The sequence below is a fragment of the Cyprinodon tularosa genome, unplaced genomic scaffold (genome assembly GCF_016077235.1).
Source record: "Cyprinodon tularosa strain WSP-4 unplaced genomic scaffold, ASM1607723v1 ctg164, whole genome shotgun sequence".
Taxonomy (NCBI): domain Eukaryota; kingdom Metazoa; phylum Chordata; class Actinopteri; order Cyprinodontiformes; family Cyprinodontidae; genus Cyprinodon; species Cyprinodon tularosa.
The window spans coordinates 23,944-36,030 of record NW_024038475.1 but is presented as its reverse complement, the minus strand read 5'-3'; the positions used below and the strand labels follow the sequence as shown (position 1 = coordinate 36,030).

Here is a 12,087-nt window from a genome sequence, read left to right as displayed (position 1 = left end):
AAACCTCCAGCAGAACCAGAACCAGAACCAGACTCAGCATAGGTGGCCATCTGGCCACATTCCCTGTTATATCACATCTCACATAAAGTTATAATTATTATTCGAGTAAATTTCCTAACACTGAGCTTAATATGTGAAGAAAAGTTAGCAACTAATTTATTTACACTGAACTACAGCAGAAAAGACACAGGCAGGTAACTGTTAGCGTAGATGCTACTTTACATTAAAATTCCCATAGGGGTGCTAGCGCTAATATTACCTTCTTTTTAAACAACCAAAATGCCTCCTAGAAGCGTCGCAGACAAACCAACACTTTGTAAAATCATGACAGGCTGAAGAAATAACAGAACAGTTTAAGAACTCTGTAGGAATTTTGCTTTAAACAAATATCTGGAATTTTCTCTACGGTAGCCTTTGGGAATAAGACTTGCTAACCATTCAGAAACTGCTAACTGCATCCTAAATGGCTCCAGATGTGCGGATGTAGCATCATGCAAACAGTTTATCCTTAACCTCTTACACCCTAAGGGGGTATAAATAAATTTCTGCCTGACAAAAGCACACAAAAGTAAATAACTTATAGCCTCAAAGCTATTAGATTTAAGAAGAAACTTTTGGTACGTCTGTAAAGGTAAGATGTCATAGAATGGTTTTCTGTTGTCAGCACCATTGTAGCTTTGACCCTGCCTGAAATATTAGGGACAAAATACTAAATATTTTGCATTTTTTGAACCTCGCCAAAATTTTCTTTGAAATAAACATTGCAAAACACTACCAAAATATTATTTATAGCACAAAAAAGTAGTACAGACTTTCAAATCTAAATGTTGTGTAAAAATATACAAAATTTGGACTCAATCAGATGAATCATATTTATTTTAGAATGGTATTAGTGAGAAATTTCTTGGGCGGAGAGGCCATTTTGGCACATTTATCCATAAATGTCACCAAACTGTGCCAAATGTGTTTTTTACATCAATACTGGGGGTTTGGTAAAACTACGAGGTCACGTAGCAGCTGGACCCGCCGGTGGGTCCGTAGGGTTCAAGGGGTTAAGTTGCTCCAAATAGGGGAAACTGAGGGTGAAATCTTATTAACTAAGGGGGATTTAAAGCCAAAAAAGAAAATTTTATGTCCGTATTTGCCGTAGACCAATCCTAAGTGTTAAGAGGAAGTATAATAGGCCCGCTTTAACTAGAAAAAGATCAGCCACAGCTCAGCATTCTGGGTCTGTCTTCCAAATGATGGTTTAGCTGCCTGATTTTATTATTATTTATAGTTTATTATGAATTTTCTTGCGGTTATTCCCTCTGATTTTGGTCACTAACAGAAGGTGTTGGAGCAGCAGTTGGCTTTGATCTTACTGAAAAATTAACAGGTTTAAACAAGGTCTGTTAGAAATGGAAGATTGATAATTACGCCGCTGATATTTAGGGTAATTTTATTAAAGATTTTTTTTCCAAAAACATATGAAATAATCTATTTACGGAAAACATCAGCTTCCTTGTTGGGACCGATTTCCTGCACTTTGTGTTGCCGAGCAGATCAGGTGGCTCAGGATGCTCAGCCAGGACATCAGGCTGTGAACTTTGACCCCAAAGAGCTTCACATCCAGCTGGAGCAGCAGCTGATTGGTCAGACTGACCGTCCTGCAGCCAGGAGGCGACTCTTCAGCGGTCAGTCTGTCTTTCATTAAGATTTAAACATGTTTAGAGCGTGTCCAGATGTAGGGTTGGATAAAAAGGACAGCAAGTATCTCTGCAGACCCCGCTCATCCTGGACACACACTGTTTAAACTGACCCCACCTGTTTCTGATGGACATTCAGAGGAATCAGATCCATTCTGTGTTTATTTACATTTCTAAAATGTTCTGAACTTCTAACAGGAATGTTTGTTCTGCAGATAAAGTTCTCTCTCCGCCTGTTAGAGACACTGGACTCATTGATCCCTCATCTCCTCTACGATCCATACAGAGAGAAGGAGAAACAGGTGAGACACAGACAGATGCATACCTCAGAGTGGTGTGGAACAGACTTCTTTCCTGGATCTCCAACATCTCCCTCATTTCCCCCTCAGCTGCCTCCAGCCTGCAGAGCGAAGCTCCTGATGGTTCCCTCTCTAGCCGCCCCACCGTCAGCCATGTCCAAGACTTTGCGGCCCTGCAGCAGCAGCTGGTTGAAGGGGCGTCCTTGGTTATTCGGATGGAGGCTGCCCTCTGCTCCCTGAACGCCTCACAGAGGCTTCATAAGGTGAGAGGTCGAGGAGGTCAGCTGGTTTTCAAGGAGACCGGAGAATGATCCAGACTTCTGCACAGACTAAGCTTGGTCTCTATCTCACAAGTTGTAGCAGAGTTTTGACATTTGCCAGATGGTGGAGCGACGTGGATCTTTGCTCACTGTGAGACCATTTCAGGGAAACAATGAAACACAGTGTAATGCTCAGTGTCTAAAGGGTTTAAAATGTAGGGTTGAGCTGCTGCTGTTAGACTCTTTTCAGGAAATGAGAGGAAAACAAAAAAATACAGTAAATTATCTAGAAATTATATGGTAATGGAAAATCCATGAATAATGAATAAACGATCTGGAACAAGCAGATAAATGGATACAAATGAATAAACAGTCACCAACGAATGAATGAAATGAAGCTAAATGTAGACGGACTCATGAATGATAAACAAATACATCAGTAGTTACGTTACTGATATCTTGGTAATTTGAAGAGCAGTGATAGATTGCACCCTGCTGCCTCCTACTGGATGTGTAAACAAAGATCCTTTATGCTGTTTGGTTTCCAGCCTTTAGATCCAGGATGTGTCAGAAATCTGCTGTCAGACACAAAAACCCTGAAACAGATCCTGCAGGAGGCTGAGTCTGTGCTGCAGGCGTCCCGGAGAGCCGATCAGTCTGACTCCACGCAGGTAGGAGCCCAGATCTCCAAAATCATGCACCTACGGTTAAATTACTGCAAACAAAACAAAGACTGTGTTCATTCCTGTTTTTTATTTAGGATGAGTCCCTAAAGGACGAGGTCGCCTCTCTCCGTCTGAAGCTCTCAGAGCAGGAGAAGGCTCTAAAGGACGCCATGGAGAGACTGAAGAGTTCCAACCTCACCAAGGATAGCATGGAGCATTTTATTGTCAGCCAGCGTAAGTCTCTGGTTGTTTCTGATAAGAACCCTTACTATCAGTTTTGTTCTAATTCTTTTCCTATAAACTCACAAAACCACCTGTCTTTATTTCTCATAGAAAATAGTCTTAAAAAAAGCTTTATTAGAAAAAAAAAAACATTATAAAGAACAGTAGATCATACAGAACTGAATTTACAAAGAAAACCAAATGATCTGCCAGCTTAGAGAAGGAAAGTATTTTTTTATGACCCCTCTGCTTAATGTTTTACCTATTTCCAAAAATCTTAAAGGAACTAAAACATAAAACTGATCCCAGGACATCTGCAGTTTGTTTTCCTTAAAAAGAGAATTGATGTTTAGATCAACTTACAGCATTGTTTTCTAAAAATACCCCTGCGATATCCTTTAGAAGTGAAAATAAAGCTGCACTGACGCTGTAGCCTGTTGGTGCACCATGTTAGAGGCCCGTTGTTTCATTTAAGATTTTATATAAGACCCAGTAGAAAACCTAAAGACAAACAGGCTACAGGTTAAGAATGCTGCTCCAACACAAATCAACTAGAGCCCATAACAACAAAAACAGCCTTGTTTAAAAATTTATTATTGCCTTGTTTTATTATCTATTAAAAAAACACATCTGAAACCCCTTCATTTAATGTTCTTGTCATAATGGTCTTTAATCTGATCTGACCCACATGCAAAGAACCACTCAGTGACCAAGGGTAAAAGCCAAACAGGTTTATTGTAGGATAGCAAACACTGATGGAGAATGAAACCGGAACCGGGAACTCTGAAGCGGAGATCACAGTGATCAGTTCAGGGACAGTGGGAAAATGGACTGAGGCTTGAATATTGCTGGTGAGGCACTCACTTTTGGGGGCTCTTGGTTTATCCTTGGATCCAGTTTGTGGGGGTTTAATCCAGAAAAGAGGGAACTTGTTGGAGAGTGGACAGGCAGACATACGTTGGACCCAGAGGAGTAAAGGAGCGGACTGTCACTTGGTTTTCCAGGGTGGACATAAACGGATCATGTGGAGGTTGTCCCCTTGCTCAGTGAGACTCAGTAAATCCTTCCAGGGGTAGAAGGTCCAGGCTTATCCAGTAACACAGGAAGTCTTCCTGCCCAAGAACAAAGACAAAACACAAGTTCAGACTCAGAGATTAGACTCTGCTAATCTCAGTTTGGCTAGATTACCCAATACTGGTGACAGCCCGCTGCTCAAGTACTCCTCTGGTAATGACCCAACGAGCCGCAGGTGTGCAGGGAGGCCCAACGAGGACAGAGCACCGCCTGGTGGTGGAGAGAGGAAAACACAAAAAACAACCCACACAAACTGGAATCCTAATAGTTCCATCATCCAAAGTAAAGTTATATCCAAGAATTAGCCAGTAATGACAGTAAAAGCACTGATTGCTAGCATAACAAAGCTAATAGCAAAGCTATCTATGCTAATAACGAGCAAAGGAAGCATAATCTAACAGGACATTAGCACACATATTTAATTACTGTCATACTAATGATTAAAAACAGAGCCTCCATACTCAGTTTAAGGAACCCTTAAATACAGAACATAACCAAGATAAGATGTTTATTAGCATCAGATGATATTAGCTTTCCTATCCATGCTAAACTTCTTCCTAAGTGGTTATATCATGTGCCTAGCTAATGCCATCTCTAGATGATGCTGGTGTCCAGCCCATAAATGATCCACTTCAGTTAATTACTGGCATATTGAAGCTAATGATTAGGATTATCAGTGCTAATACACAATTTCTCTGTGTTAACAGAGAAAAGAGCAGGATTGAGGCAAGGCAAAGTAATCTGGGACCATTCATATGGAACCAAAAATGTTTTACAGCACAAACTCTTAATGTGTTGCTTCAAAAGAGATCTTAAAACATCAAAAACAATAAAAATATTATAAATCTCATCTCACGTTTTAGGGAGTTTTTTTTCTTTTTTCAAGCTTGAAATCACTACAGCTAACAGCTATTGTTTATTTGTTGTCCTTCATTAAACGAGTAAACACTTTCCTGATGACCAGCAGCTTTTTAGGCCAGACATTTGAATCATTAGCATCCATATTTCTATTCTATCTATTCTAGTTCCCACCTAAAGAACAGTCACTTCAGAGGTGAAGCATTATATGAGATAATCAATACCAAAGTTATGCTAATATTTCAGTCCTTGTGTGATTTAGTAGGTATTCCCCAGACATTATGATACTGTAGTTATTGGCTGCATACTAACAGTATTAGTATTAGCTGGATAGTATCCAGCTAAAGCAGTAGACAAGCAACATGTGGGGGAGAGGTAATTAAATAAACATATTCTTTGTTTCTAGTATCAAGAACAAGGGATGTCCTGAAGAAAGCAAAGGGAAACCTACAGGTGAGTTGGTTGGTTCAAAGCTTCCTATCCCAGATTCCTTTCCTGTCATTCCTTAAAAATCTTTTTTAATCTTTAACCTTCACCGTACAGCATCAAAAATGTTTCCTGGAGTTTAAAGCGTTAAACCTGTTTAATCCCAGGAGAGGTCTCCTCGTATGTTTTGGCCAGTGTTTACATTCCACCACATCAGAGACTGAAAAGCAGATAACAGACATGGAGATAAAACCTAGTTTCTCTTCTCATTATTCTTACTAATGATTTTAACAGTGCAAACCTCCTCAATGGTTTTCAAAAATACAGACAGTATATTAATTATTCAGATATTGAAAACACACCTTTGAAAGCAGCATTCGCAAACTAAAACGATCAATTCAGCGTGCAGAGGATCATCAGGACCGACCTTCCCTCCATCCAGGTCTTGTTTATGTCTGGGGTCGGGAAAATGGCAGCTAACATCTCTGCAGACCCCTTACATCCTAGACATATACTGTTTAGACTGTGACTTCAGGTTGATGTTAGAGAAGCTCTGTGCATAAACCAGTAGCTGCAGAGACCGTTTCTTCCTGCAGGTTGAACATTAACAGTCAGGAAAGCAAATTATTGAAAAAAAACACTGTATGTATAAATAATAAATGTTATGATTTCCCCTTTTCTATTTTGTTCTATTCTTTTTATATCTGTTTGTAGAATATCTCTGTTGAGTGCAGAGGACCTGGATTCCTTGTTTGCTTTCAAAAACTCTATGGAAATAGATGATTCTGATTTCTCACTTGTTTCTTTTCCCTCTTCTGCTGAGTTTCTTCAGGAGAACAAACTCAGGATCTCCTCCCTTCTCCGAGCTTCTGTCCCTGTTCCTCCCCCCCCCCTTCACCTCTTTCCTACCCCCCACCTGTTAGAGGTACGGTCCACCTTGGCTTATCTGTGAGCTGCAGACTAACTGAAACTGTTTCCTTTTAGGCTGCATGGTGTTTTCATAACATCTGGTTTGCTAAATTAACTTTTAGCTTTGAGTCTCATTCATCAACTTGATCCTAAACCATCCTCGCTCTCATGATCTGACCTGATACTAACAGCTGAAGGGCCTATGAGCCTGTTTTCATACACCAAGGTTCAGTCTCTCTGCGTTCTGCAGCTTTCGATGATGCAATCTGTTCAATGTTCGTTCTTCCAGGTGAAAACCCAGGAGGCTTCAGCGAGCTTACCTCCTCTGCTGATTGGCGTGTCCTGACATCCTCATCCTCTGCTGCCTGGAGACAGACCACGCCCCAGCACCCCCAGCAGGCAGTCTACCTATAGCTGAGCAGCCTGACTCCATGGCTCCAGCTGAAGATGCTACAAATGTAGCTTCTTTGAACACAAGCTTCACCAGAGTGCTACTAGATTTTACCTCAGCGATGACGGTTTATGGATGTAAATTATTGTTACCGTTAAGAATTCCTCCTTGCTTATATGTAACCAGATGTGAGCTTTAATTTAAGAAAATGTAAGACCTGAAGCAAAGCTGGACCCTCAGAACACTCGGATCTGTGATCCAGAAACTGATCCAGGATTACGAGGCTGTTTGCTGAACCGACCAAAAGCTGCAGCTCCAAAGGTCCTCGTTAGCAGGTTTCCTGGAGGGAAAACCGCCATTAATTACAAACAAGAAAGAAGACAAGCTGAGAAGTGCTTCCTGGCTGCCTCTGTTTTTAGTTTTGGTGAAGAATGTGTTTTTATTGGCAGCAGTTTGTGGAAACAAAGCCATACTCTGTGTTAGACTCAGAACACCAGTACCTGTTAGATCATTCATTGTTAAAATGTCCAGTAAGGACATTTAGCTGCTCCCTCTCATTTTTTTCCTTCTTTGCTTGAAGAGATTTTTTTTTTATATTACAACATAGAATTTTTATTTCTAGATATTTATATGTATAAATCTGACAATTTTCTCTACTGAAACACTAGAATCCATTGTTGGATAAAAAGCTGATCTGTAGCATGTTTTGCTCCTTCACACTGGATGAACCTGGACAGTCTTCATACAGCCTTGGTGAAGTTTTTCCAAGGTCTTAGTCAAATTTTTGTTCTGGGTCTTTGTCACATTTTTGAGGGTTCTGTTGACGTCTTTTCAAAGTTTATGTGAGTTCTTTGCAGGGTCTCTGTGGTGGGTCTTTGTGAGGTCTTAGTTAGGTATTTCTAGGGTTTCCTCTGAAGTCTATGTAGGGTCTCAAATGTATTTATATGGTCTCTTAGGTCTTGGTAGAGTATTTTGGGGTCTATAAAGAGTCTATGATGTCTCGATAGGGTCCTTGAGGTCTATGTACGGCCTCTGAGATCTATTTAGGGTCTCTGAGGTCTGGCTATGGTCTCTGAGGCCTATGTAGAGTCTCTGGGGTCTATTTAGGGTCTCTGAGGCCTTGAAAGGGCCTCTGTGGTCTATGTAGGGTCTCTGAGGTCTTGATAGGGTTTGTAGGGTTTGGCTGGAAGTGGTCTTTTGGACAACTGGACAATGAAGGATTAAAGGTGGATTTGATGGAGGTTTTTCTTCCTCACATGCTACTCTTTCACTGGGAAAGGTCCCCAGGCAGGGTTCCCAGGGAAGGCCCGTGCTGATACTGTTCCTTGTCTTTCTGAACTGACCTCCAGCATCTGCTGAGGTGCAGATAAAGGATGCTGACAGGGAAGAAGGCTGTCCTCTAAACCTCCCCTGCAGCGGCTTATCAGACAGAGGTGGTGGTGTGGAGGTGATGTAATTGGTGACGGTTCAGTCTAACCATCCGGACCCCGTGGTGTGTTTCTGCTTCCTGAAGAGGTCTAAGAGAGTTCCAGGTCCAGAGGTGGTCCCACTGTGTTTGTAGGCATGTCGTAGATCTGTACAGCAGGAGAACGTCTGGTAAACAGCAGAGGAAGTCGTCACAGATTTCCAGCTGGAGTGTAGAGAATGTTCATCCAATGTGAAGGAGCCCTCAGTGGAAAGATGTGACATTGGTGACACTTCATTCAAGCACTTTCATTTGAACAAAGTCCTTTTAGGGGTCTTTCAGTTCAGGTTTAGTCTCAAATAAAGAATCTATGTTGTTCTCCGTAGGAGCTGGATAGAATTAGATCTTCAACGCTGACCTTCTTTATTTACATCAGAGTTTTCTATATTTTCTTTTGTGTTTTTTTTTTGCATGAATTCCTCATTTATCTAAAATATGCAAAGTATGGGTCACTGTGCAATAAGAGCCGTGTTCCCTGACATCTGGTCTGGTTAAAAAAATTAATAAGAATCACAGAACCGGTTCTGGATCAAAGCCAACATTTTTATTCCTTTGAGGATCACTTTGAAATGCAGCAGTCAGACTCTGCTGGGTTGTGGTATTTATAAAGCAATAATTTGAACCAAAGTGGACACCCTGTATGTTGGCAGGTTGGGTCCAAAACGACCCGGTTTTTACTGAGTAATGGCTAATCGGCTCAAATTTAGCGCTATTCCTTCTTTTGGATGTGGGAGTGGGGCTAAACACCTTCTTGTTGCTGTATGGGAGAGACTGTCCTGGACCTGCTGGATTTCTATGCATGTTGTGAAAAAAAATTTTCAATAAAAAAATCTGTGGACTCTTGGTTTGCTGCTCCGGTGCGTTTTACACGCAGCTGTTTTTCTTTCTCAAGGGGAAGTTATAGATCATCTGTCAGTCTGACCTGGACAGACTGGAAAACGTGCTTCGCTTCTCACTTTTTTAAAAACTAAAATGTCTCAGATCACCCAGACGAAGACGACCTGAAACACAGGAGCAGCTTCCAAACGCTGATTATGTGCAGAGCGGCCTGGACCTAAACAGGAGCCTGATTAAATGTTGAGTCAGCCAGTGTTTGGGTTGTGTTCACTGTCCTTCCTAAGACCTGTTTACCACCAGACCTGTGAAACGTAGAGATAGAACCTGTTTGACAACATGAAGTAGGCTGGAACTCTGAAAGAGCAACAGATGGTGTCCTGATTGAAAGGCATTAGAGAAACAGAGTCACTGACAACCGTCAGTCTGGACCGGGTCACAGAACCAATTCCAGGGCTTTGGGGAACCAGCAGACCTGTCAGCATTAGTCCAGGAGGTCAGAGGTCCAGAGTCATAACTGACCTAAAGGAACACAAGGAAACCCGTCTGATGCAATACTTATATTACATTTATTATATCTTCTTTCAAATTTGAAGCAGAAGGTGTTGAAATTTTTCCAGCTCCTGGCTTCCTCGCTTGTTCTCACAGAAACCACCTTATTAATTAATTAACCAGAACAGAACCTACCTTTAGGGCCTGTATTTAGTTTATAAAGAACGTGTTCAGACTTTGTTTTGGATTCTGATCCCACAGTTTCTTTTCTCTTGGCTCAACTAACAGTAGTTCTGACTTACTCTGCTGTTGGCAGCTGGCTTCTCTGGCTCAATTCACTGGTTCCTGCTTTGGATCCATCCAGAACTGAACCGAGCACAAAGAAAAATAAGCATTTTAAGGAAATGGAGCAGGTGTGTCTGAGGACAAACCAGTAGAAGAACCTCTCATAAAATGGATCAGTTTGATTGGGCAGAACTCTTTGTGTTCTGATTCTCTTTTAGACTCTTCCTCTGTTTGAGTCGGTATCTAACAGCTCTGGGGAAGATCTCACATCAGAACCAGGTTCTTTAGTCACACAGAGCAAAGAGCTCCTCAGGCTGGAGGCGGAGCTTCTCACAAGTTTATAAGAAAACAATAAATCTGATTTATGATCAGTTAGATTCAGAGCCAATCCAATATTTTTCCAGGATCATATTAAAGACTGTCTGACTATAAATGCTGAATATAGTGATATACTTAAGGACCATAAGTACCAACAGCTTCTGATTAGAACAGCAGAGAAAGACCCCAAAAAACTGGTTATTGAAGGTTCTGGTATGAGGTTAACTATCTGAAAAGTGCAGTTAGAGGAGTTTGGAAGGTCAGATCTCAGGGGTGGTGAGCAGCACACCACCAAGAACCCCAAAGCCTGGACGTTTGATTGCTGTGAAGCTTTAAAATGGAAGTGAAAACCCCCAAGAGAAGCTGGAGGATCAGATGGAGCAAGGATAAAAGAGTGGCGGCCTAGTGGTGAGGGCATTGAGCTTGATCCCAGAGAGTTTAGAGTGGAAGCCCCACTCCCACGGACTGCCACTCTGGGTCCCTGAGCAAGACCCTTAACCCCACATTGTTTCCAGAAACAATGTGTCATTCATTTCTGGAAAAAATGTTATCAGCATATGCAGTTATTAAGGCTTCAGAGGTGGAGAGGGGCTAAAGTTCTGATAAGAGCCCCAATCATGATGCCACCTCCTCTCATCAGGGAGGGGCTGCTTTGTTCCCTCTACTTCAATTCCACCTGCATAGATGCTGAACACTGACCCACCATCACTGTGTTAGTGGGTGTGTGGCTGAGTTAATCTCAGATTCCTGCCAGATTCCAGCCCGCCGCTGCGCCTGGATCAGGTCAGTCTGTAAACATGGCTCTGAGCAGACCACAGGTGACTGACAGTAATCCTGCTTAGTTATGTAAATATGGATCAGGGGCTGCAGGCATGCCCTCAGATTAACAAACATCAAAAGTTCACACACCCAAGGGGATTTGCTCCATGTGTGAAAATAATTCACGGTTGTATATCAAATCGCCAGCAGGGGGCAGCAGTCTGCAACAAACCGCGCTGAGCGCATCAGCAGGACACGTTAAAACACCGAGATAGAAAACACAGTGAGATAAATGCTGGATAAAAATCTAATAAATGCTGTTTTGGGTTTCCAGTAAGTTATGCCGTTTAAAGCTTTTTTATTTTATTTTATTTTTTACCCCCCTTCAGATTTAAGGTCTGCATGAACAGGAGCAGCAGAGAGGAAGCAGATTAGATTCTCTCCAAAATAAAAGTATTTCATTCCTGCTAAACCTCATCAGTTTTCTCTAAAGCTGAATAAACCCAAAATATTACAGAATACCTGATTCTGGAGTTTAGACCGACACATTCAGATAATTAAACCACATTTTTAAAGGTTACATAGATAATAATGATAATACTTGCTCCATAGAAGGGCCTGTCTGTCTGTCTGTCTGTCTATCTATCTATCTATCTATCTATCTATCTATCTATCTATCTATCTATCTATCTATCTATCTATCTATCTATCTATCTATCTATCTATCTATCTCACTGAAGTTCCTGTTTGTTTTTCCTTCTGGTTTAAGATGTTCTTCTTCCTAAAGGAAATGTTTCTTCCTATAGATGAAAATCTCCTTCCTCACATGGTAGAACCAAATTCATTACTGCAGATTAAACTCTGATCTGGTTTTTCATCTCTGATCTCAGATGTTTAAACTCCCCCAAGGTCTGAGATAGAGGCTCTCTTCTGTTTACTCTACAGTTTAGTTGCTCCTAAATATCTTGATCCCAGCAGCTGGTTGAGTTATAAAATAAAAATCAATAGAAAACAAAACATCAGATATGGCAAATATTTAGGCAGTTTGTACAGAAATCATGCCAGTTGGAAAAATAGAGCTACTGCAAAAATACTGTTTTATTTCAATAAAAGTTTATTATCCATCTAAAGGAAATTCCTGC

The 12,087-nt window shown here is 41.2% G+C and overlaps 1 protein-coding gene across 7 annotated transcripts in view; it reads left to right on the top strand.

Annotated features, from left to right (window-relative positions):
- LOC119780656 (phosphodiesterase 4D interacting protein) overlaps positions 1–7,651 on the top strand; it is a 109,504-nt gene extending 101,853 nt beyond the window's left edge. For 6 of the 7 annotated variants that reach the window (XM_038280765.1, XM_038280764.1, XM_038280766.1 and 3 more), the window contains 8 exons: positions 1,545–1,676; positions 1,904–1,990; positions 2,078–2,250; positions 2,796–2,918; positions 3,008–3,146; positions 5,473–5,519; positions 6,325–6,417; positions 6,691–7,651. In XM_038280765.1, the coding sequence (XP_038136693.1) occupies positions 1,545–1,676; positions 1,904–1,990; positions 2,078–2,250; positions 2,796–2,918; positions 3,008–3,146; positions 5,473–5,519; positions 6,325–6,417; positions 6,691–6,747 (851 nt within the window). In that variant the 3' untranslated portion in view covers positions 6,748–7,651. The remainder of the gene's footprint in view (positions 1–1,544; positions 1,677–1,903; positions 1,991–2,077; positions 2,251–2,795; positions 2,919–3,007; positions 3,147–5,472; positions 5,520–6,324; positions 6,418–6,690) is intronic. The other variant, XM_038280762.1, reaches the window with a different exon arrangement.
- Positions 7,652–12,087: the final 4,436 nt, after the last annotated feature.